This window comes from Lagenorhynchus albirostris, chromosome 10 (assembly GCF_949774975.1).
Source record: "Lagenorhynchus albirostris chromosome 10, mLagAlb1.1, whole genome shotgun sequence".
In the NCBI taxonomy this organism is placed as follows: Eukaryota; Metazoa; Chordata; class Mammalia; order Artiodactyla; family Delphinidae; genus Lagenorhynchus; species Lagenorhynchus albirostris.
The window spans coordinates 2,224,078-2,249,892 of NC_083104.1; the positions used below are offsets into that span (position 1 = coordinate 2,224,078).

The 25,815-nt window shown below is 44.2% G+C and overlaps 1 protein-coding gene across 1 annotated transcript; it reads left to right on the forward strand.

Annotated features, from left to right (window-relative positions):
* The first annotated feature begins 1,155 nt into the window (after nt 1-1,155).
* Nucleotides 1,156-25,412, forward strand: LOC132527648 (uncharacterized protein CFAP92-like). Its single transcript, XM_060163562.1, is given in 8 exon segments — nt 1,156-1,417; nt 5,235-5,425; nt 6,040-6,244; nt 10,700-10,831; nt 11,758-11,830; nt 20,322-20,443; nt 23,676-23,816; nt 25,270-25,412. Coding segments are annotated over 8 exon segments (1,269 nt in total).
* Nucleotides 25,413-25,815: the final 403 nt, after the last annotated feature.

Sequence of the window (25,815 nt, forward strand, 5' to 3'; positions counted from 1 at the left end):
CTGAATGGGGGCTTCCCTGGCGGTCCAGTGGTTAAGACTTCGCCTTCCAATGCAGGGGGTGTGGGTTCGATCCCTGGTCGGGGAGCTATGACGGCACATGGCTCACGGCCAAAAAAACCACAAAAAACCAAAACATAAAAAGCAATATTGTAAAACATTCAATAAAGACTTAAAAAATGGTCCACATCCAAAAAAAAAAAAGACTGAGTGGATAAGCGAATAACTGAAGGCATAAAGGCAGCTGGTTCTGCATTTGTATACAACTCTCTGCCGGACCTTGTCTGGGCACCTGGCCTGGGACCAGCGACTGAGGCGGGGAGCCCCGCCCCCAGGAGAGGAGCCCCGCCCCGGGGCTGTGGCCACGCGCGTCTCCTAGCAACCGCCAAACATAGCGGCGAGGCGGCTCCTGCGGGCCTCCCTGCCCGGGTGGACGCACCAAGTCCTCTGAGCCTCCTCGGTGAGGAGGTTGTGCAGCTGCTGTGCGAGCTGACCGACGCCGTCGTCTGAGCCCACGCGGCTGCCCAGCGCGTCCGCTCACAGGCGCCGCAGGTACCCCCCCATCCGCCCCGGCCCCCGCTCCAGCTGCGCAGCCCCTTCTTAGCGTTTGCTGGCGTGCGGCGTCCATGGAGGGCGCTCGTGCCCGGAGCCCAGTACTCAGTGCTCGGTCGGGTCTTGCCTCGGGGTCCTCGCCCTCCTTGGCCTCAGCAGGCTCTTGCGCGTGCTGCCCCCAAACCAAGGTCATACTGTGCTTTGGCACAGCTAACCCGAGGCCCTCACCCCCCACCCAGTCCCTTGTGATTCTTGGGGAATTGCACTCACCTGGAGCAGGCATTCCAGACGTGCTGAATGATTAACTTTGATCTTGAAAGGAGGAACAGCTGGGGCCGGGAGGACGGGACTCAATTTGGAGACGCTAGCTTTGCTGATTATCACGGTTACTGACGGCATCATTCTCTGAGGTTCATCTAATCTTTATTGAGTGTCCGCTGCGTGCCAGGCAGTGTCTGAGGCCTTGGCTGGTCAGCCCGGAACAGGACAAGGCACGGGGGAGAGGAAGGGGCGGGCAGGGCTTCCCTCCTGGGGGCAGTGGTGGTGACGGCCGTGCCTTTATTTCCTTGCAGCCGGGAGTGCCGGCCGGGGGGGCCGCCCTGCCGCATGTAGCTGCCGGCCTGTGAGTGGGAGGACGAGGACCAGGCGAGCATGGGGACCATGTCCTCCATGGGCAGCTTTTACCAGTCCGGGAGCGAGTGTGAAGTGGAGGAGAACCTGAAGGTTAGGGCCTGGGCCCAGGAGTCGGCCACCGGCTACCAGTGCAGCGGCGAGTCCTCAGAAGGGCCTGCCAGCACCTTCGACTCGGACGTGCCCCACGTTGTCCCCTGCAAGTTCATCATCTCTCTGGCCTTCCCAGTGACCGCGGGTAAGTGTGACAGCAGAGAGGGGGTGTACCAGTGACCTTCTCCCAGGAGTGTAGGGTACCTGTGCTCCCTCAGTAGGGTGGCCAGTGCCAGGAGCAGAGGTCCGGAAAGGAACTGCCACTTTAGGGCCCACTGTGGTCCAGGCAAGGAACAGTTTATGGGCTTCACAGACTCAGTCTTCTCAAAACCCCAAGAAGCAGGTGATGTTATTTCTGCTTTTTGAAAATAAAGAAGTGACGGAGAGGTTAAGGCATTTCCCCCCCGCCCCCATAAGCTGGTTGTGCATCATCTAATTCCTTGTTTAAATACAGACTCTCAGATTATTGGATCAAAATCTCTGAGTGCAAAGGTAATCAGCTACTACCCAAAACCGCTGTGTAACAAATACAAACAACTCCCCATTTCATTGGCTTCAAACAGAAATCCCTGTCCTGGGTGAGCAGGCCAGCTGATCTAGGCTGGGCTTCCTGCAGTAGCTCTGCCCTGCCTCTGTCTCTGTCATCCTCCTCTCGGATGTGTGGGCAACCCAGACGCATTCCTGTCATGGAAAGGCAGGGCACAAAAGAGGGCAAGCCCAGTCACCCCAGCACTCTTCAGGTCTTTGGACACCTCCCACCTGCAGGCATTTTATTGGCCAAAGCAAGGCACATGGTTGAACCCCAAGATTAAGGGCAGAGAAAAGTACTCCACTTTTTTTAAGGTGGACTGTCTTTTTTTATATCAGCTTTTTAATTGAAATATAGTTAATTTACAATGTTGTCTTAGTTTCAAGTGTACAGCAAAGTGATTCAGTCATATATGTTCTTTTTCAGATTCTTTTCCATTGTAGGTTATTAGAAGATATGGAGTATAGCTCCCTGTGCTATAGAGTAGGTCTTTGTTGTTTATCTATTTTATATATAGTGGTGTGTATATGTTAATCCCAACCTCCTAATTTATCTCCCCTCCCCTACTATCCTTTTTGGTAACCATAAGTTTGTTTTCTATGTCTGTGAGTCTATTTCTGTTTTGTAAATAAATTCATTTGTTTCATTTTTTTTAGGTTCTGCATCTAAGTGATATATAATATTCGTTTTTGTCTGACTTACTTCACTTAGTATGATAATCTCTAGGTCCATCCATGTTTCAGCAAATGGCATGATTTCATTCTTTTCATGGCTGAGTAATATTCCATTGTGTATATATACCACATCTTCTTTATCCATTCTTCTGTCGATGGACATTTAGGTTGCTTCCATGTCTTGGCTATTGTATACAGTGCTGCTATGAACACTGAGGTGCATGTATCTTTTTGAATTACAGTTTTCTGAAGATCTATGCCCAGGAGTGGGATTGCAGAATCATATGGTAACTCTATTTTTAGTTTTTTGATGAACCTCCTTACTGTTCTCCACAGTGGCTGCGCCAATTTACATTCCCACCAACAGTGTAGGAGGGTTCCTTTTTCTCCACACCCTCTCCAGCATTTACTGTTTGGACTTTTAATGATGGCCATTCTGACTGGTGTGAGGTGATGCCTCGTTGCAGTTTCGATTTTTCATTTCTCTAATAATGAGTGACATTGAGCAACTTTCCCTGTGCTTGTTGGCCAACTATATGTCTTCTTGGAGAAATGTCTACTTATGTCTTCTGCCCATTTTTTCATTGCGTTGTTTGTTTTTTTGATATTGAGCTGCATGAGCTGTTTGTAAATTTTGGAAATTAATCCCTTGTTGGTAGCATCATTTGCAAATATTTGCTCTCAGACCTTAGGTTATCTTTTGATTTTGTTTATGGTTTCATTTGCTGTGTGAAAGCTTTTAAGTTGAATTAGGTCCCATTTGTTTATATTTCCATCACTGTAGAAGACGGATCCAAAAACATATTGCTGCAATTTATGTCAAAGAGTGTTCTGCCTATGTTTTCCTCTAGGAGTTTTATAGTATCCTGTCTTAGGTGTAGCTCTTTAATCCACTTTGAGTTTGTTTTTGTGTATGGTGTTAGAGAATGTTCTAATTTCATTCTTTTACACATAGCTGTCCAGTTTTTCCAGCACCACTTACCACTTATTGAAGAGACTGTCTTATCTCCAATGTATATTCTTGCCTCCTTTGTCATAGATTAATTGACCATAAATGCGTGGATTTGTTTCTGGGCTTTCTATCCTGTTCTGTTAATCTCTGTGTCTGTTTTTGTGCCAGTACCATACTATTTTTTTTTTGTGGTACGCGGGCCGCTCACTGTTGTGGCCTGTCCTGTTACGGAGCACAGGCTCCAGACACACAGGCTCAGCGGCCATGGCTCACGGGCCCAGCTGTTCCGCGGCACGTGGGATCTTCCCAGACCGGGGCACGAACCCGTGTCCCCTGCATTGGCAGGCAGACTCTCAGCCACTGTGCCACCAGGGAAGCCCTACCATACTGTTTTGATCACTGTAGCTTTGTTGTATAGTCTGAAGTCAGGGAGCATGATTCCTCCAGCTCCGTTCTTTCTCAAGATTTCAGGGTCTTTTGTGTTTCCATACAAATTTAAAAAATTTTTGTTCTCGTTCTGTGAAAAATGTCTTTGACGGTTTGATAGGGATTGTGTTGAATCTGTAGATTGCCTTAGATATTATGGTCATTTTAACAATATTGACTCTTCCAATCCAAGAACACGTGGTATATCTTTCCATATGTTTGTGTAGTCTTTGATTTCTTTCATCAGTGTCTTATAGTTTTTGGAGTACAGGTCTTTTGCCTCCTTAGGTAGGTGTATTCCTAGATATATCAAGAAGTACTCCATTTTTTGATATGTCTTTTTTTGTTGTTCTGCCTGAAATATCTCCCCACGATGATTAATTTCAACTTCTCCTTGTAGTTCTGTTGATGGTTGCTTCAGATATTTTGGAGGCTATTTGGTTAGGTGTATACCATGTTTTAGAATTGACCTATCTTCTTGGTGAATTGAATTTTTGGTCATTGTGTGTGACCTCCTCTATCCATAATGGTGCTTTTTATCTTTGGTTGGTTGATAGCAAGCAAAAGAGCCTGGAAAAAGACATCTGCAAATACCACCCAAAAGAAAACTGGTGCTTATTTGATTACCTTTAATCCTCACATCTCTTGCAGCATCTCCCAGATTTGTTTTTCTTAGTTGGGCACTTATTCCAAAGGCGTTTACAAAATAGATTGCTGTGCAGCTCAACTTATGAGACGTCGCCTGCGAGTATTTTTATGGCGCCAGTACCTTCGAAGGATCTGTCTTTGGCTGGATATAAAATTCTAGCTTCAATGTTTTTTCCTTCAATACCTAAATAGTTATGAATTTATTTATGAATGTTTATGTAAATTGTTTACTTAAGAGAAATGAGGTCCTGTGTATCCTGTTCTACAACTTGCTCTTTAAAAATTTGATGACCTCTTAGATATCTTACAGGACATGAGCAGACCTGGCTTTACTTTGTTGTTGTTTGTTTTAAACACCTATATCGTATTCCATCGTATGTGTCTAATTTATCCTACCCTGTATTGGTGGGGTTTTTTTGTTTTTTTTTTAACCTGCCTCTTACTGTCAAGACTAGGGGCAGGCAGGTAAGTGCCTACAGTAAAAAAATTTAAGGAGATGCTCACCTCGGAGTCACGCGCTATAATTCCGCACACTGGCTTCCAGCCCTGGGGCTGCTCCTCTGGTGGCTGGGAGGACCGGACATGCATCTTAACTCCAATCGGGTGGCAGTGGGGAGTCTGCACACGGCACCTCCTCCAGCATTGGGCTCTTCTTTGTTCCGGGGAATTGTGGAGACGGGTCTGCTTTCCCAAGTGAGGTTAGAACAAGTCTCATTACATCTGTATCTTCTAGGTCACAAAGGAAAATATTCAAGTTTGGTTGCACAGTACAGGAGACACCCTAAAATGGACAAACCTATTGCAAAGGTTCGCCATTACTACCACATCGAGTACTTCCTCCTGCCTGGTGATGGGGAGCCTAAAAAGGTCGATGTGGTGGTGTTTCCAGCCTTGGCCAAAGTGTTCCTGGATTCAGGAATAAAGGTGAATGTGTTGTGAGTGTGAGTGTGAGTGTGTGTGTGTGTGTGGCCTTGCATGTAGTCTGATACTCACAAGAAATAGCAAGAGCCACAAAGGATGCTCACTTCCCCTGGGACGTGCTAGAAATGTAGGATCTTGGTCGCCACTCTAGGCCTACTGGATGGGAATCAGCATGAACCTAATAATACTGATAGCAACTCTATGATTTTCTCTGAAGGTATTTTTACCTAATAATTTCTTTGGTGTTTCAAAAGTTTTGGCAGCTCTTGTTATTTCTTTCTGTGTGTACACGTGAGTACGTGTGTGTGCACACCCGCCACCCGCACACACACGCACACTCCCGCCTGGGGCAGGGCTCTGGGTCAGGATGGGGAGTCCCTGGGAGGGACACTCTTTGCAGGGAATTGCTTTTACTTTATTTTTCCGAGCAACCCAGAGGCGTGCAGGCCCCTGTCTGCGGCACCCATTTCCTGATTCCCTATGTGAGTTGGGAGCCAGGAGGGAGTGGGATGCACAGACAGACAAGCGGAAGGTAGGGCCTGCCACATCGTGGCAGCGGTCAGATCTTGGCCTCTGAGCTTTCAACGCTGAGAGTCTCTTGTTGTCCTTTTACACAGACTATCAGGCCATGGCAAGAAGGGGACAGGGTCTGGGTGTCGTGGACCCAAAGTTTTAACATCAACATGACAAAGGAGTTACTAAAGAAAATAAATTTTCACAAAATCACCTTGAGGCTCTGGGACACCAAGGACAAGGTTTCGAAAAAAGCCAAGAATTATCGATTAAAACCTTCTGGGTTTCTGGAAGATGCAGGATCTTTTGGTAAGTTCATGGCATTCATGTTTGATTTGAAATGTTTCCGCAGGCATGTGGCTTCTCACTGGTAACAGCAGAAAAGCCAGCCAGCATCTCCTCGTTTGGTGCATCTGGTTTTCCTGGGGCCCACGCTGGTTTCTGTCAGCGCAGTGACACCCCCCTCCCTCCAGGGCATGTGCGGTGATGGGAAGGGCGCCCCAAGTCTGTGTGCCGCCCGTCAGCCACCACTCTGGGCAGTGCTGAGGCGGGCACCCATCACCGGCCTGTGTCCCAGGATGAGTCTGGTGTGCTCCCTGAACAAAAAAATTAGAGGCTATCGAGAAACGAAACAGAAAACTCGAAAGTCCCACAGCCCTGTTTCCATTAGGCCCTTCAGACTCTTCCTCGTGTAAAGATTATTGTATCAGTGCCAGAAAGTCTCCTTTCGAACTCCCCTCAAAGGAGAGAGGCCTAGATTGAAGTCACGCAGCTGAGTTGAACCCTGTCTCCATCCCGAGCTAAATGGTGACCTTGGGCACCTACTTCGTCTGGCCAGATGCCTGGGGGCAGGGTGGTGGGAGTGCGCCCCCTCCCCCCGCAATAAGGAGGATTGCATTGTGTAGAGGGAATTTTAAAACTATAATAAAATGCTGCCACTTAAAATATGCAGCGGCATTCTTGTAAGATACATCCCAGTTTTCAGAGATATTAGAAGGTAAAGTCGACGTGCTCCAGAGAATGGGGGGAATGAGGTGCTGTTACAGCTGCTGATCGTGGCTTCCAGACAAGTACAGCCCTCCCCACTTTCCATGAGCAAAGTAGGCCTGGACTTGCTTGTAGCTAGAGGCAGCGCCAGAATCAGAACCCAGTTTTGTGTGACTGGAAAGTTTTTTCTCCGGTTTCCAGCCTGCGCTTCTCAGAGAGCCTTCCTGACCTTGGGGGCTTGGGGCTTCCGAGTTTTAATCTTTCATTGCTATCCCGGGTTTCTTAACCTTGGCAGTGTGGGCATCTTGGGTCGGATGGTTCCTTGTTGCAGGGACCGTCCTGGGCACTGGAGGGCTGTTAGCAGCATCCCTGACCTCTACCCTCTAGACGCCAGAACTAGCCTCCCAGCTGTGACAACTAGAAATTTCTTCAGACATTGTCTGCAGGTGCAAAATCGTCCCTGGCTGAAAATCACTGATTTGCCTCTAAACTACTAGTCCTGGGTGAGAAAATGGGATTCACGTTCTCTTTTCTCACTTGGACCAAAGGAAAGACCCATGTCCTCAGAGCGTGGGCTCTAAACCACCCACATTGGACGCACTTGGAGTGCAGCCTCAATGCAGATTCCAGGGCCTGCCCCGGAGCTGCCGAGCCCAAATTTCTGGTAAACATCTGCCTGGCAGTGGGCTTACCCTGGAGCAGAGGTGCCAGGGTGGGTGTACCAGGAGGACTTCCTGGAGAAGGGGCCATGGAGACAAGTTTGGAAGGGTAAATGGAATCAGCCGGCCGGAAAAGGGAGGAGGACGGGTGTCACGGGCCCTTCAGTGAGGGCCCATGGGCCTTTTGCTGTGAGCGTCCTTGGGGCCACTGCACCTCCTTGAACCCTGTCCCACGCCTGGCATCACTGCCTCTTAAGTTAACTAATTTTTTCCGTTAAAAATATCAGTGTGTGTTCACTTTGCAAAACAATTTAGAAGTAGATTAGCCAAAGGGAGAAAAAATTAAAATCATATGATGTCTGAGCAGAGACAGCCATTGCTAACATTCTCCTGTGCATTTTACAACTGGGTACAAAATTTTAAGAAAGACGGATCCAGTGTACATACTGTCTTAAGTCCTGCCTTTTTCCACTTAAGAAGTTATCTTTTTGTTTTATTTTGGAGGAGCTTTTTTTAATCAATATTTTTTTAATTGAAGTATAGTTGATTTATAATGTTTACCACTGTACACTAAAATGATTCAGTTATTGGTGTATACATTCTTCTTTTTAAAAATATTCTTTTCCATTATGGTTTATCATAGGATATTGACTATAGTTCCCTGTGCTGTACAGTAGGGCCTTGTTGTTATCCATTCTATATATAATAGCTTAGATCTGCTAACCCCAACCTCCTGCTCCATCCCTCTACCAGCCCTCTGCCCCTTGACAACCACCAGTGTGTTCTTTGTGTCTGTGAGTCTGTTTCTGTTTCATAGATAGGTTCATTTGTGTCATATTTTAGATTCCACATATAAGTGATATCATATGGCATTTGTCATTCTCTTTCTGACTTACTTCACTTAGTGTGATAATCTCTAGTTGCATCCATGTTGCTGCAAATGGCATTATTTCATTCTTTTTTATGGCTGAGTAATATTCCATTGTATATATGTACCACATCATTTTTTTTAACATCTTTATTGGCGTATAATTGCTTTACAATGTCGTGTTAGTTTCTGCTGTATAACAACGTGAATCAGCTGTATGTATACATATAGCTCCATATCCTCTCCCTCTTGAGCCTCCCTCCCACCCTCCCTATCCCCCGCCTCTAGGTGGTCACAGAGCACCGAGCTGATCTCCCTGTGCTATGCAGCTGCTTCCCACTAGCTATCTATTTTACATTTGGTAGTGTATATATGTCAATGCTACCCTCTTACTTCATCCCAACTTACCCTTCCCCCTCCCCGTGTCCTCACGGTACCATGTCTTCTTTATCCATTCATCCGTTGATGGACATTTAGGTGGTTTCCATGTTTTGGCTATTGTGAATAGTGCTGCTATGAACATAGGGATGCATGTATCTTTTTGAATTATAGTTTTGTCTGGATATATGCCCAGGAGTGGGATTGCTGGATTGTATGGTAATTCTATTTTTAGTTTTCTGAGGAACCTCCATACTGTTCTCCATAGTGGCTCCCACCAACAGTGTATGAGGGTTCTCTGTTCTCCACATCCTCTCCAGCATTTGTTATTTGTAAGACATTTTAATGGTGTCCATTCTGACCAATGTGAGGTGGTACCTCGCTGAAGTTTTGATTTGCATTTCTCTAATAATTAGCAGTATTGGGCATCTTTTCACGTGCCTATTGGCCATCTTTATGTCTTCTTCGGAGAAATGTCTTTTTAGGTCTTCTGCCCATTTTTGAGTGGGTTGTTTTTTTGTTGTTATTGAATTGTATGAGCTGTTTGTATACTTTAGAAATTAAGCCCTTGATGGTTGCATCATTTCCAAATATTTTCCCCCATTCCGTAGGTTGTCTTTTCATTTTATTTATGGTTTCCTTTGCTGTGCAAAAGCTTATAAGTTTGATTAGGTCTCATTTGTTTATTTTTATTTCTGTTGCTTTGAGATACTGACCTCAGAAAACATTGGTACGATTTATGTCAGAGAATGTCTTGCCTATGATCTCTTCTAGGAGTTTAATGGTGTCATGTCTTATGTTTAAGTCTTTAGCCCATTTTGAGTTTATTTTTGTGTGTGGTGTGAGGGTGTGTTCTAACTTCATTGATTTGCATGCAGCTGTCCAACTTTCCCAGCACCACTTGCTGAAGAGACTGTATTTTTCCCATTGTATATTCTTGCCTCCTTTGTTGAAGATTAATTGACCATAGGTGTGTGGGTTTATTTCTGGGCTGTCTGTTCTGTTCCATTGATCCATATGTCTGTTTTTGTGCCAGTACCGCACTGTTTTGATTCCTGTAGCTTTGTAGTATCACCCGAAGTCTGGGAGGGCTATGCCTCCTGCTTCGTTCTTTTTCTTCAGGATTGCTTTGGCAATTCTGGGTCTTTTATGGTCCCACATGAATTTTAGGATTATTTGTTCTAGTTCTGTGAAAAAGGTCATGGGTAGTTTGATGGGGATCACATTAAATCTGTAGATTGCTTTGGGTAGTAGGGCCATTTTAACACTATTAATTCTTCCAACCCAAGAGCATGGGATATCTTTCCATTTCTTTGAATCCTCTTCAGTTTCCTTTATTAATGTTTTAGAGTCCTCAGTGTATAAGTCTTTCACCTCCTTAGTCAGATTTTTTCCTAAATATTTTATTTTTGGGGGGTGTGAGTTTAAAAGGGATTGTTGTTCGCATTCCCTATCTGATATTTCATTGTTGATGAAGAAGTTATCTTCTTTTTAAAAATTTATTTATTTCTGGCTGCATTGGGTCTTCATTGCTGCACGTGGGCTTTCTCTAGCTGTGGCGGCTCTTTGTTGCGGTGCATGGGCTTCTCATTGTAGTGGCTTCTCTTGATGCAGAGCATGGGCTCTAGGTGTGTGAGCTCAGTAGTTGTGGTACGCGGGCTCAGTAGTTGTGGCACGTGGGCTCTAGAGTGCAGGCTCTGTAATTGTGGTGCATGGGCTTAGTTGCTCCGTGGCACGTGGGATCTTCCCGGACCAGGGCTCAAACCCGTGTCCCCTGCGTTAGCAGGCAGATTCTCAACCACTGTGCCACCAGGGAAGCCCCAGTGTGTATTTCTGATTGAGTCCATGATGCTTTCTTCTCCTGCATTCTAGAGGAGGTGAAACATTTGGTTTTAAGTCAGAGAAGATCGTCTGAACAGGGCATTCACATCAAAGCGAAGCTGCATCAGGACCACACACCAGGGAAGCCAGAAAAAGCAAGAAAATGCTTCAGGTCTGGACATGGTGAGTGGAGACCCCGGCAGGGAAGGTGGTTGGTTGGCGTAGCTGGAGTGGCACATGTGCACTGGCGTCCGCCCCGCGCGTGCGGTGGCTGTGCTGTGCCCCTTCACCCTCCGAAGTGGGCGCGGCTCTCCCTGCACGACTCTTTCATCGTGGATTCTTGCCATTTCATTTCTGTGACTTACCAAAAAAAAAAAAAAAAAACCCAAACCTTTCCTAGCCGTAGAAGTTAGGTACATCTTTTTTTGTTTGCTTTTCAGAATATTCAGTGAATATGCTGGGTTGCCCAAAAAATTCGTTCGGGTTTTTTCCGTAAGGTGTTACAAAAGCATAAAACAAGCAGGGAAAATAGTCTATCGTTCTGTCTCCAGGGACAAACGTAATATTTTGGTTATCATATTATGGCAACTCCTTTGTTTTTGTGCTAAGATTTTTTTTTTTTACACGGATGAGGTTATTCTGGACACATAATTTTCTGTTCTGAGATTACTACATCACATGCACTGTCCTGTTTCCTTAAGAACTTTCCGTAAACTTCATCTGTGGTTACTTTGTAATATTTCCTCTGCTGGCGGCACTGTAATGTGCTTAACTATTCCCTGTTGGTGGGAACTTAGGAATCGTGGGGGGTGTTTTCTGTATTCTCTACGGTGCTGAAGTGGACAGTTGAACAGATGATAGACTTTTCTTCTTTTTTGTTCTCTGGGGGGTTAGATAAGGACCGAGGGGCCTTCTCTTGCCTCCATTTGTCCAAAGTAACCATAGTTATTCTGTGTATTCATTCATTACTCACGTATTATTGACAGACCTTTATACCGAATGCTTGGGGACTGTTGCCCGGGGGCTGGCATTGCGTGTGCCTTAGTGAACTCGTATAGAACAGGAAGTTTGGAGACGCTGGCTAACATTACTGGCTTCTCACCCAGCAGAAAAGGCAACTCTTCCCAAGACCACCAAGGACGATGAAGAGCTGCTCAGGACGGAAGATCTTGACACAGTACGGTAAGGATGGCCCTGTGTTATTTTGGGGTGTGGGAGTGGAACCCCCTCTTGTACTTGCCCCACAGATTCTCACCCAGAGTCATGTCGATTTTTGGTAACTTCAGTTATGTTCGATCTCACGCAATACAGCTGAGATGAACGGAACGGAGAGAGGCGTACTGTGCCTTTGAGTGTGTGTTGTGTGTCGGGCCCCATGCTGTTGCGTGCGTTCCTGTATCGCATTTAATCGTCAGCATTATCACCCTGTGGGGTGGTATTACCATCTCCATTTCCTCCAGAAAGTCACTGAGAGGTTACGTGATTTTTACAAAGCTATACAACTAGAATTCTTGGTCATCTTGAGAGTGTTGGTAACGCCAGGATCCCAACCCACACCTTCAGATAACTGAGTCCACAGCCTTTCCTGTTGGGAGTGTGGTTGCTCTTGGGGCCTCCTGTAGCCTAATGAGGGTCCAGCAAAGGAGGCTTCTCAGATGCTGTGGGGAGTCAGGGAGAATGGAGGCCCAGCTGGTGGCTTGACGGCATAGGATGGGAAGAACCAGAGAACATGTCATTTTTTTCAAAAATTTTATTGAATTATAGTTGATTTACAATGTTGTGTTAATTTCTTCTGTACAGCAACGTGACTCAGAACATGTTTTAAAGTGTTGATTAAAAAATTTTTTTGCAGGAATTTACAGATTAATTTGGGGAGAATTGACTCCCCCCCCAGAATATATATATATATATATATATTTTTTAACATCTTTATTGGAATATAATTGCTTTATAATGGTGTGTTAGTTTCTGCTTTATAACAAAGTGAATCAGTTATACATATACATATATCCCCATATCTCTTCCCTCTTGCGTCTCCCTCCCTCCAACCCTCCGTATCCCACCCCTCTCGGTGGTCACAAAGCACTGAGCTGATCTCCCTGTGCAATGTGGCTGCTTCCCACTAGCTATCTATTTTACGTTTGCTAGTGTATATATGACCATGCCACTCTCTCACTTTGTCCCAGCTTCCCCTTCCCCCCTCTGTGTCCTCAAGTCCATTCTCTACTAGGTCTATGTCTTTATTCCCGTCCTGCCCCTAGGTTCTTCATAAACATTTTTTTTTTAGATTCCATATATATGTTAGCATATGGTATTTGTTTTTCTCTTTCCGACTCACTTCCCTCTGTATGACAGAATCCAGGTCCATCCACCTCATTACAAATAACTCAATTTCGTTTCTTTTTTATGGCTGAGTAATATTCCATTGTATATATGTGCCACATCCTCTTCATCCATTCATCTGTCGATGGACACCTAGGTTGCTTCCATGTCCTGGCTATTGTAAATAGTGCTGCAATGAACACTGTGGTACATAACTCTTTTTGTGTTTTTGTTTTTGTTTTTTTTTTTGTAGTACACGGGCCTCTCACTGTTGTGGCCTCTCCTATTGGGGAGCACAGGCTCCAGACGCACAGGCTCAGCGGACATGGCTCACGGGCCCAGCCGCTCCGCGGCATGTGGGATCTTCCCGGACCAGGGCACGAACCCACGTCCCCTGCATTGGCAGGCGGACTCTCAACCACTGTGCCACCAGGGAAGCCCCTTTGTTATTTTTTTATGTCTGTGTGGATAGTGATAATAATCCAATAGTAGTATTATCATCAACAACAGATTTTTAAAAATTTTTGAATTTTATTTTATTTATTTATTTATTTATTTTTTGCGGTATGCGGGCCACTCACTGTTGTGGCCTCTCCTGTTGCGGAGCACATGCTCCAGGCGTGCAGGCTCAGCGGCCGTGGCTCAGGGGCCCAGCTGCTCCGTGGCATGTGGGATCCTCCCGGACCGGGGCACGAACCCGTGTCCCCTGAATCGGCAGGTGGACTCTCAACCACTCCGCCACCAGGGAAGCCCTATTTTATTTTTTTATACAGTAGGTTCTTATTAGTCATCAATTTTATACACACCAATGTATACATGTCAATCCCAATCGTCCAATTCATCACACCACCCCCAAGCCCCCGCCACTTTCCCCCATTGATGTCCATACGTTTGTTCTCTACATCTGTGTCTCAATTTCTGCCCTGCAAACTGGTTCATCTGTACCGTTTTTCTAGGTTCCACATATACACGTTAATATACGATATTTGTTTTTCTCTTTCTGACTTACTTCACTCTGTATGACAATCTCTAGATCCATCCACATCTCAAAAAATGACCCAATTTCATTCCTTTTTATGGCTGAGTAATATTCCATTGTATATATGTACCACATCTTCTTTATCTATTCGTTGTCTATGGGCATTTAGGTTGCTTCCATGACCTGGCTATTGTAAATAGTGCTGCAATGAACATTGTGGTGCATGTGTCTTTTTTATTTTTTTATTCTTGGAGGGGATTTTTTTTTATTCAAACAGAAAGTCACAAAAATTATAATCATCCTCATCAGTTCACTCAGTCCCATGTAATTTTTTTTCATCTTGATCTTTTGTTAGCACTTTTATGAGTTCATCAGTTTTCCATTAGAGTTCTGAAAATGCTTATTCATTCAGTTCAGCAGTATAGTCAGTTACCAGAAACCTGTACTTGTCAGAGTCTTTTCCATGAATTCCTTGAAGATGAAACCCTTTTATAGGAACATTTTTGCAAAAGCATCAGAGTACACCCAGAACTGTCTGTAAATGACAAAAGACTTAAAAATGTCCACGGTTAAAGATTTGATGAAAGTTCATAATTATGCAATTGACAAGGAAATTTAGTTATTTCTGAGATATACACTTTAAAGTAATAACTAGAATTACGACTTATAACATTATACCAGAACATATAAGATTTTTAGAAATTTCATGTAATGTCTGAAACATTTATATTAACATATTTCCATACAAATAACCCAAAGAAAGTTTAGTATTAGTTGGGTTTTTTTTGTTTTTTTTTTATACTGCAGGTCTTATTAGTCATCAGTTTTATACACATCAGTGTATACATGTCAGTTCCGATCGCCCAATTCAGCACACCACCATCCCCACCCCACCGCGGTTTTCCCCCCTTGGTGTCCATACGTTTGTTCTCTACATCTGTGTCTCAACTTCTGCCCTGCAAACCAGTTCATCTGTACCGTTTTTCTAGGTTCCACATATGTGTGTTAACATACGATATTTGTTTTTCACTTTCAGACTTACTTCATTCTGTATGACAGTCTTTAGATCCATCCATATCTCAACAAGTGACTCAATTTCGTTCCTTTTTATGGCTGAGTAATATTCCATTGTATATATGTACCACATCTTCTTTATCCATTCGTCTGTTGATGGGCATTTAGGTTGCTTCCATGACCTGGCTATTGTAAACAGTGCTGCAGTGAACATTGGGGTGCATGGGTCTTTTTCAATTATGGTTTTCTATGGGTATCTGCCCAGTAGTGGGATTGCTGGATCATATGGTAATTCTATTTTCAGTTTTATAAGGAATCTCCATACTGTTCTCCATAGTGGCTGTATCAATTTACATTCCCACCAACTGTGCAAGAGGGTTCCCTTTTCTCCACACCCTCTCCAGCATTTGTTGTTTGTACATTTTCTGACGATGCCCATTCTAACTGGTGTGAGGTGATACCTCATTGTAGTTTTGATTTGCATTTCTCTAATAATTAGTGATGTTGAGCAGCTTTTCATGTGATTCTGTATGTCTTCTTTGGAGAAATGTCTGTTTAGGTCTTCTGCCCACTTTTGGATTGGGTTGTTTGTTTCTTTAATATTGAGCTGAATTAACTGTTTATATATTTTAGAGATTAATCGTTTGTCCGTTGACTTGTTTGCAAATAGTTTTTCCCATTCTGAGGGTTGTCTTTTCATCTTGTTTGTAGTTTCCTTTGCTGTGCAAAAGCCTTGAAGTTTCATTAGGTCCCATTTGTTTATTTTTGTTTTTATTTTCATTACTCTAGGAGGTGGATCAAAAAAGATCTTGCTGTGATTGATGTCAAAGAGTGTTCTTCCTATGTTTTCCTCTAAGAGTTTTATAGTGTTCAGTCTTACATTTAGGTTTTGAATCCATTTGGAGTTTATTTTTGTGTATGGTGTTAGGGAGTGTTCTAATTTCATTCTTTTACATCTAGCTGTCCAGATTTCCCAGCACTGCTTATTGAAGAGACTGTCTTTTCTCCATTTTATATCCTTGCCTCCTTTGTCATAGATTAGTTGACCCTAGGTGCGTGGGTTTATCTCTGGGCTTTCTATCTTGTTCCATTGATCTATGTTTCTGTTTTTGTGCCAGTACCATATTGTCTTGATTACTGTAGCTTTGTAATATAGTCTGAAGTCAGGGAGTCTGATTCCTCCAGCTCCGTTTTTTTCTCTCAAGACTGCTTTGGCTCTTCAGGGTCTTTTGTGTCTCCATACAAATTTTAAGATGATTTGTTCTAGTTCTGTAAAAAATGCCATTGGTAATTTGATAGAGATTGCATTGAATCTGTAGATTGCTTTGGGTAGTATAGTCATTTTCACAATATTGATTCTTCCAATCCAAGAACATGGTATATCTCTTCATCTGTTGGTATCACCTTTAATTTCTTTCAACAGTGTCTTATAGTTTTCTGCATACAGGTCTTTTGTCTCCCTAGGTAGGTTTATTCCTAGGTATTTTATTCTTTTAGTTGCAATGGTAAATGGGACTGTTTCCATAATTTCTCTTTCAGATTTTTCCTCATTAGTGTATAGGAATGCAAGAGATTTCTGTGCATTAATTTTGTATCCTGCCACTTTACCAAATTCATTGATTAGCTCTAGTAGTTTTCTGGTGGCATTTTTAGGATTCTCTATGTATAGTATCATGTCATCTGCAAGCAGTGACAGTTTTACTTCTTCTTTTCCAATTTGTATTCCTCTTATTTCTTTTTCTTCTCTGATTGCCTTGGCTAGGACTTCCAAAACTATCTTGAATAATAGTGGTGAGAGTGGACATCCTTGTCTTGTTTCTGATCTTAGAGGAAATGTTTTCAGTTTTTCACCATTAAGAATGATGTTTGCTGTGGGTTTGTCATATACGGCCTTTATTATGTTGATGTAGGTTCCTTCTATGCCCACTTTCTGGAGAGTTTTTATCATAAATGGGTGTTGAATTTTGTCAAAAGCTTTTTCTGCATCTATTGAGATGATCATCTGGTTTTTATTCTTCAATTTGTTAATATGGTGTATCACATTGATTGATTTGCCTATATTGAAGAATCCTTGCATCCCTGAGATAAATCCCACTTGATCGTGGTGTGTGATCCTTTTGATGTGTTGTTGGATTCTGTTTGCTAGTATTTTGTTGAGGATTTTTACATCTATATTCATCAGTGATATTGGTCTGTAATTTTCTTGTTTTGTAGTATCTTTGTCTGGTTTTAGTATCAGGGTGATGGTGGCCTCATAGAATGAGTTTGAGAGTGTTCCTTCCTCTGTAATTTTTTGGAAGAGGTTGAGAAGGATGAGTGTTAGCTCTTCTCTAAATGTTTGATAGAATTCACCTGTGAAGCCATCTGGTCCTGGACTTTTGTTTGTTGGAAGATTTTAAATCACAGTTTCAATTTCATTACTTGTGACTGGTCTGTTCATATTTTCTGTTTCTTCCTGGTTCAGTCTTGGAAGGTTATCCCTTTCTAAGAATTTGTCCATTTCTTCCAGGTTGTCCATTTTATTGGCATAGAGTTGCTTGTAGTAGTCTCTTAGGATGCTTTGTATTTCTTCAGTGTCTGTTGTAACTTCTCCTTTTTCATTTCTTATTTTATTGATTTGAGTCCTCTCCCTCTTTTTCTTTATGAATCTGGCTAATGGTTTATCAATTTTATTTATCCTCTCAAAGAACCAGCTTTTAGTTTTATTGATCTTTGCTATTGTTTCATTTCTATTTCATTTATTTCTGCTCTGGTCTTTATGATTTCTTTCCTTCTGCTAACTTTGGGTTTTGTTTGTTCTTCTTTCTCTAGTTCCTTTAGGTGTAAGGTTAGATTGTTTACTTGAGATGTTTCTTGTTTCTTGAGGTAGGCTTTTATAGCTATAAACTTCCCTCTTAGAACTGCTTTTGCTGCATCCCATAGGTTTTGGATCGTGTTTTCATTGTCATTTGTCTCTCGGTATTTTTTGATTTCCTCTTTGATTTCCTCAGTGATCTCTTGGTTATTTAGTAACGTATTGTTTAGCCTCCATGTGTTTCTGTTTTTTATGGTATTTTTCCCTGTAACTCATTTCTAATCTCATAGTGTTGTGGTCAGAAAAGATGCTTGATATAATTTCAATTTTCTTAAATTTCCTGAGGCTGGATTTGTGACCCAAGATGTGATCTATGCTGGAGAATGTTCCATGCGCACTGGAGAAGAAAGTGTAATCTGCTGTTTTTGGATGGAATGTCCTATGAATATCAATTAAATCTATCTGGTCTATTGTGTCATTTAAAGCTTCTGTTTCCTAATTTTCATTTTGGATGATCTGTTCATTGGTGTAAGTGAGGTGTTAATGTCCCCCACTATTATTGTGTTACTGTCGATTTCCTCTTTTATAGCTGTTAGCAGTTGCCTTATGTATTGAGGTGCTCCTATGTTGGGTGCATATATGTTTATAATTGTTCTGTATTCTTCTGGGATTGATCCTTTGATCATTATGTAGTGTCCTTCCTTGTCTCTTGTAACATTCTTTATTTTAAAGTCTCTTTTATCTGATATGAGTATACTTTCTTTTGATTTCCATTTGCATGGAATATCTTTTTCCATCCCCTCACTTTCAGTCTGTATGTGTCCCTAGGTCTGAAGTGGGTTCTTGTAGACAGCATATATATGGGTCTTGTTTTTGTATCCATTCAGCAAGCCTGTGTGTTTTGGTTGGAGCATTTAATCCATTCACGTTTAAGGTAATTATCGATATGTATGTTCCTATGACCATTTTTAAAATTGTTTTGGGTTTGTTTTTGTAGGTCCTTTTCTTCTCTTGTGTTTCCTATTTAGAGAAGTTCCTTTAGCATTTGGAACTGGTTTGGTGGTGCTGAATTCTCTGAGCTTCTGCTTATAAAGCTTTTGATTTCTCCCTCGAATCTGAATGAGATCCTTGACAGGTAGAGTAATCCTGGTTGTAGGTTCTTCGCTTTCATCACTTTAAGTATATCATGCCACTCCCTTCTGGCTTGTAGAGTTTCTGCTGAGAAATCAGCTGTTAACCTTGTGGGAGTTCCCTTGTATGTTATTTGTTGTTTTTCCTTTGCTGCTTTCAGTAATTTTTCTTTGTCTTTAATTTTTGCCAGTTTGATTACTATGTGTCTCGGCATGTTTCTCCTTGGGTTTATCCTATATGGGACCCTCTGTGCTTCCTGGACTTTTCCTTTCCCATGTTAGGGAAGTTTTCGACTATAATCTCTTCAAATATTTTCTCTGGTCCTTTCTCTCTTTCTCCTTCTTCTGGGACCCTTATAATGTGAATGTTGTTGCATTTAATGTTGTCCCAGATGTCTCTTAGGCTGTCTTCATTTCTTTTCATTCTTTTTTCTTTAGTCTGTTCTGCAGCAGTGAATTTCACTATTCTGTCTTCCAGGTCACTTATCCATTCTTCTGCCTCAGTTATTCTGCTATTGATTCCTTCTAGTGCAGTTTTCATTTCAGTTTTTGTATTGTTCAGCTCTGTTTGTTTGTTCTTTAATGCTTCTAGGTCTTTGTTCAACATTTCTTGCATCTTCTCGATCTCTGCCTCCATTCTTTTTCCGAGGTCCTGGATCATCTTCACTATCATGATTCTGAATTCTTTTTCTGGAAGGTTGCCTATCTCCACTTCATTTAGTTGTTTTTCTGGGGTTTTATCTTGTTCCTTCAATTGGTACATATCCCTCTGCCTTTTCATCTTGTCTGTCTTTCTGTGAATGTGGTGTTTGTTCCACAGGCTGCAGGATTGTAGTTCTTCTTGCTTCTGCTGTCAGCCCTCTGGTGGATCAGGCTATCTAAGAGGCTTGTGCAAGTTTCCTGATCGGAGGGACTGGTACATGACTCTTTTTGACTTATGGTTTTCTCAGGGTAGTGAATTGACATTTTTACATTTTGTAGTTCTCCCATCCATGATCATGGTGTATCTTTTCGCCTAATTCAGCTCCTCCTTTATGAATTTTAATAGGGTTGATTTTTTTCTTCCTATAGTTGTTGTGGATAATTCCTGTAAAAGAATTCCTAAATATTTTAGAGTTTCAGTTGCTTTTTATAAAATATATTATTTTTTCCATCATAAATGATAATGCAAGTTTGTCTGCAGACTGCCAGCCTCAGCATGACTGGGAGCTCGTTAGAAATGGGAATCTTAGGGACACCCCAGGCTTGCTGAACCACAATCTGCATTTTATTCAGTGATTCATATGCATGTTGAAATTTGAGAAGCAGTGGGTTAGAGGAATGCGGTGTTATATTTTTAAAAGTCTGCTTACATGCAGTCCAGTAAATAAATTACTAGATCTGGTCCCTGATTTTTCTCACTTTCATTTATTTTTCTCTTTGTGAATTTTCTAGATGTGGTACTTCAAGACCAGTTATTGCTTTGGGAGGGGCAACCATGACAGAGATGGAGGAGTTAATTGAGAGGCCGTCATTTAGCAGCTTAACAAACTTGTTGGAAAAGCAAACATTTCAAAGTAAGTTAGGATGGGACTTCGGAAATTTATAGTATAAGTAGACCTGGAAAAGAATTATGAAATATTTCAAATTCAGGATACTTCAATAAGATTCAAATTTTATTCAAAAGTAAAAACTACTACATGCAATTTTAACTTACCCGGTCCATCTCACCTCATCCGTCCGTCCATCCATCCATCCATCCTATCCCATCCCATCCCATGCCATCCCATGCCATCCCATGCCATCCCATCCCATCCCATCCCATCCCATCCCTTCCCATCCTTTCCCATCCCATGCCACCCATGCCATCCCATGCCATCCCATGCCATGCCATGCCATGCCATCCCATCCCATCCCTTCCCATCCCTTCCCATCCCATGCCATCCCATGCCATCCCATGCCATCCCATGCCATCCCATGCCATCCCATGCCATCCCTTCCCATCCTTTCCCATCCCATGCCATCCCATGCCATCCCATCCCATCCCATCCCATCCCATCCCATCCCATCCTTTCCCACTCCACCAGTATTTCTGTGCTCCTGGTCCATGGTGTTGTGTGTATGGGAAACATGAAAATCTCTAATATTGACCAGAGACTTCCAGATAAATAATTACACTTCTATGTGATACATGCTGTGTAGGGTGGGTATGTGGGATGTGGGGGTGGAGAGACTGTCTTTGGAAGATGAGAAGCCATTTGCTTCTTACGGTGGAATGAGGGAAATGGCACTCCTGAAAGCATGTGATCTGTGTCCGACTCCCAGCAAGGACCCTTGGGTCCCTGAATCTACCTCCTCGTTCTTGGCCTAGATCTCCTCAGCAGTGTTTCAGCAAGCGGTTGTGTTTCCAGTATGAGGTGGAAAATTCTAGAGCCGGGGCACTTGCTTCCCGTTTCCCATTTGTTGAGCTGTAACTGCTGCAAATCGTTTCCTTAACCCTCAGTCAATCTGCTTTTCCCTGTTCTAGTCCAACCCTGAAGCTTCTGGAGTCAGGCTCCTCACTGGCCGTAGGAGATGTAGGGGAGTAACGTCAGTCCTGTTTTTCAGGCCCTAAAAGACTAGGAACACCTTGCAACTCCTTCCGAGTTTTCTCTTTCCAGGTTAAACAGCCTCAGTGCTTTTTAATGTCCTTTAAGCATTTTAGTGAGGTTTTCAAGCCATGTTTCTTTTTTTGAAGTAGAGAAAAGTACACAGAAAAATGTACAACGATGTACCCACAATTTAGGTATTAATATTTTGCCATATTTCCTTTATTTCCTTCTTGTTCCTTTTTTCGTTTCTTTCTTTCTTTTCTGTTTTTTTTTTTAAAGAAATAAGAGGCTACAGACACAGTTTACGTGCCCTTGGCTTCCCGTGCTTTTGAGAAGCGTACAGCCACCCTCGCCTAGAAATCGGTGTAACCCTCCCCCCCCCCGCCCCCCTCTTTCTCACACGTTCATACAACATTGTAGTGATTTTTTTTTTGTATTTTTGTTTTTGCGGTTCGCGGGCCTCTCACTGTCGTGGCCTCTCCCGTTGCGGAGCACAGGCTCCGGATGCGCAGGCTCAGCGGCCATGGCTCACGGGCCCAGCCGCTCCGCGGCATGTGGGATCCTCCCGGACCAAGGCACGAACCCGTGTTCCCTGCATCGGCAGGCAGACTCTCAACCACTGCGCCACCAGGGAAGCCCTATAGTGATTTTTGGTTTCGTGAGTTACAGAAATGACTCCACGCATGCGTATTTAACAGCAGCTTGCTCTTTCTCTCGACTTTATTTCTAAGATTTATTGGTGTCAGTACATCTCAGTCCAGCCCCTTCTACCTTCTGTAAAGTGCCCTGTCGGCTAGTGCCCCCTTCATCCCTGCAGGCCCCGCTGAGGGATGTTTGAATAGTCACCAGTTTCCTGCTCTTACCAGGAACTGTCCTTGCGCGGGGTCCCAGCGCACGCGTTGGAGGGTGTAGGGTGCATGCCCGGTGGGATCACGGGCGTAGGAAATGCGCTGTGACCGCTCAGGGTATGCTGCCTGTTTAGGGTCCCGGTTGTACTTCTTTGCCCTCCTGACAGCAACCCCGAGAATTCGCACTTCTCCACATCACCGTTGCATAGTCAGGGGCCCAGTTCCTGATTATAGGGATGGAGACTATCTAGAATGCTTATCTGGTCAGCACTTAGGTCATTTTCCTATTCCCATTTCTTCACTTATGTCGTTCTGTTGTGTTTAAATTCTTTTTCTTGTTGATCCCCAAACCTTTTTTTTTTAAGGTCTTTTGAATAACTCTGCGTAGTTTCGTGCACTGTAAACCTCACAGGCTGGGGTCTGTATCTTACCCTTTCCCTTCATGTAGGGTGTCTTGTTGTGTACCCCGGGTGTTCACCTCTTGCCGTCCAGTTTGTACTTTGCGTAACACTTGAGAGACCCTTCCTCAAACAGATGGCAGTCTAGTCTCCCAAATATTCTTCTAATGATTTTGAAGTGTTTGTTTTCCACCTTCAGTGTGCAACTCATTTTGCATACGGAACGAGGTGCCCTATAATTTCATTTGCCTCCAGATGGACAGTCAGTATCATTGATGGACTGGTCCATCTTTTCCCACTGATTTGAAATGCCACCTCTGGCCTCTGTTAAGTCTCCCTATGTGTGTGGCTGTATTTCTGGGCTTGCCTGCAATGGTCTGTCCTATTGGTCTCTCTGTCACAGAACCTATAGCTCATGGTTTTAGTTACCCACACTTATGTGTCTTATCATCTCCTTTTTCTTCTTGATCTAAGCTGGGTGCTGAGATGAGCATCTTATGTGCCTTTGCCCACTGACTCTTCTCGATGCCCTGAGGAGGCAGGTGCTGCCCCCATTCGACAGACGGGGGCGTCGAGGCTCAGAATGGTTAAGGCGCTTTCCCTGCAGGAGGGAGAGAGCTGATTCTAGAACTTTGGTGGTTCAGCTTCAAAGCCCAACCCTCAGCGCTGCGCTGAGGTTATAAGCCGACGGAGAGGAGAACTTGGGTATTGTGTGGTGCTGGTGTCGTCACAGCTGGCTCTGGGTAGTGGCGAGTTGGGGGATCAGGACCCCGTAATTTCTTGCTGCGTGTAACCGACGACTGCTGTCCGCGTTGGGATGCGTCTCCCGGTTGCTGGGATAGACGAGGAGCACAGACTCTGCCTCCAGGGAGCCCCCAGAGCCTTCCGCATCCCTGCCGCGTGAAGCAGCCACGTACAGCCTCTGGGACAGGAGCTCCTCTTAACGTTTATTCCCTTCCTCTGATTTCACAGTTAAACGGAAAGAATCAGACGCGGGGAGGAAAAGCCAGAGGAGGAGGGAGAAATCTCGCATGGAGACAGACTCCAGGCTGGCAGGCCACGGGAAGCAAGGCACGTTCGCCATGCAGCTGGCGGTGATGCCGCTCCTCGCAGGTAGCCACACCCGTTCCCAGCAGCGTCCGGTCTCCTTGACCCGTGTGGCTAGAATGCCGGTAAACAGGACACTCGCAGTGGCCGAGCCCCTGCCCTACGCTCTCAGCCACCCCCGCCAAGTGGGCGTGTCTCCACTATACAGAGCGGGAAATGGAGGCGCAGCGAGGTCAAACGCTTCGGCCAAGATGACGCAGCGAGTAAGAGAAGCCTGGGTTTGAACCTAGGTCTGATTCCAAAGTCCAAGCAAACGTGAGAATAAGAAACGTCATGGGCTTCCCTGGTGGCGCAGTGGTTGAGAGTACGCCTGCCGATGCAGGAGACACAGGTTCGTGCCCCGGTCCGGGAAGATCCCACATGCCGCGGAGCGGCTGGGCCCGTGAGCCATGGCCGCTGAGCCTGCGCGTCCGGAACCTGTGCTCCGCAATGGGAGGGGCCACGACAGTGAGAGGCCCGCGTACCGCAAAAAAAAAAAAAAAAAAAAAAAAAAAAAAGAAACGTCATGGTTTTGTTTGCTACATAAGATGCTACTTGGTATAAACACGTTCCTGCAGATTTTTACAAAGACGTCTAGTAAAGGAAATGAGGAAAGGCGACCAGTATTTATGCCCTATCATTTACTTCTCACGGCCAACTCTGATCTTCCCAGTGAACTGGTGCTGGTGGTATAGGGCGTGGTTATCATTGTCACGATTTTTTCAGGGAGGAATCAAAACTCAGAGAAGTGAAGCAGCCAAACCTGAAGGCACACAGCTCAGTGGCAGAACAGGGGTTTGCTTCATTTGCTTTGTAAGATCTGTCACCGTTTATAAACTCAGTTTGATAAAGAATAAGTAGGTATTTATTATGTCCATATGTTTAGATAATGGAAGGCTCAGAATATATTTTGGGTAAAATTATGTGACTTTATTTTAAAAAGGGAATATGGGGGGAACTCTCTTCTTTTTAGAGAAAATAATTTCACACGTTTCATTGTGGGGTTTTTGGCCATCAGGGTGAACGAGTGCCCCCTTCTGGCCTATCTGGAGAAACTTAGGCAGACACGGAGGGTCAGTGAAACCCCATAGGGTCAGAGTCCAGTGCCGGGGGTGCCGGGAAAATCCTTATTTCCAAGCGCTTGGGTTGATGTCGATATGTTTTGAGGAACTATTAACTTTTTTGTCCACACGTTTAGATGGATTTTTGAAAATTAGTTTCACCCAAAGTGAGTTTTCAGAGACTCTTACCCACTGCTGAGCCGTGTCCAGGAGGACCGGGCCTTTCACGCAGCGGCCACGTGGCCCCGCCTGGGACAGTGACTTTGGTTCATGCTTCTTTGGTCTTGAACGCAGAAGCAGCCGGTGCTGCTCCAGGTGGGCGGGCCCCAGGGGACCTGCCTGACCTGCTCCTTACTTTGCTGTGAGGGGAGGGAGATGCTGAATGGTCCTGGTGTGCCCGGTGTGACCATTTCCAGCAGGTGAAGCCAAGAGGTGCCTGGACCTCCCCCCCCGTTTAATTTGTGCCGCCATGGCCCTGTACAGTGACAGTTATTGCAAGAGCGACAAACAGACTTTGAATCCTGGCTCAGCCCTTTACCAGCAGGTCGCCTGCTTTCTGTGAGTCTCAGTTTCCTCATCTGTAAAATGGGGACAGTAACTCCCACCCCAGGGGGCTGTAGGAAGGATCATGAGAGAGAATGTGTGTAAACAGCTTGGTGGGGAGCCCTGCGCACGGCAGAGCTCAGGCAGGTTACTGGTGAGAGGTGGCAGCTGCCTCGCCCGGACATCTGGGTGGGCTGTGTGTAGGGCCCTGGGCCTCCGGCAAGGGGGGCAGAAAGATCCCTGCTCCCTGGCACCGAGGCCACAGCTTGTGGTCATGACTGCAAGTGGCCGTGGTGCAGCAGGCCAATTGTAGGTTTCTTTTTGCCATAAAATAGAATAGCATAAGATTATTCCACAACTAGAATGATTATTTTTAGTCATCTTCAATTTAATTTTTGTAAAATTATTATATTGTGTTTATT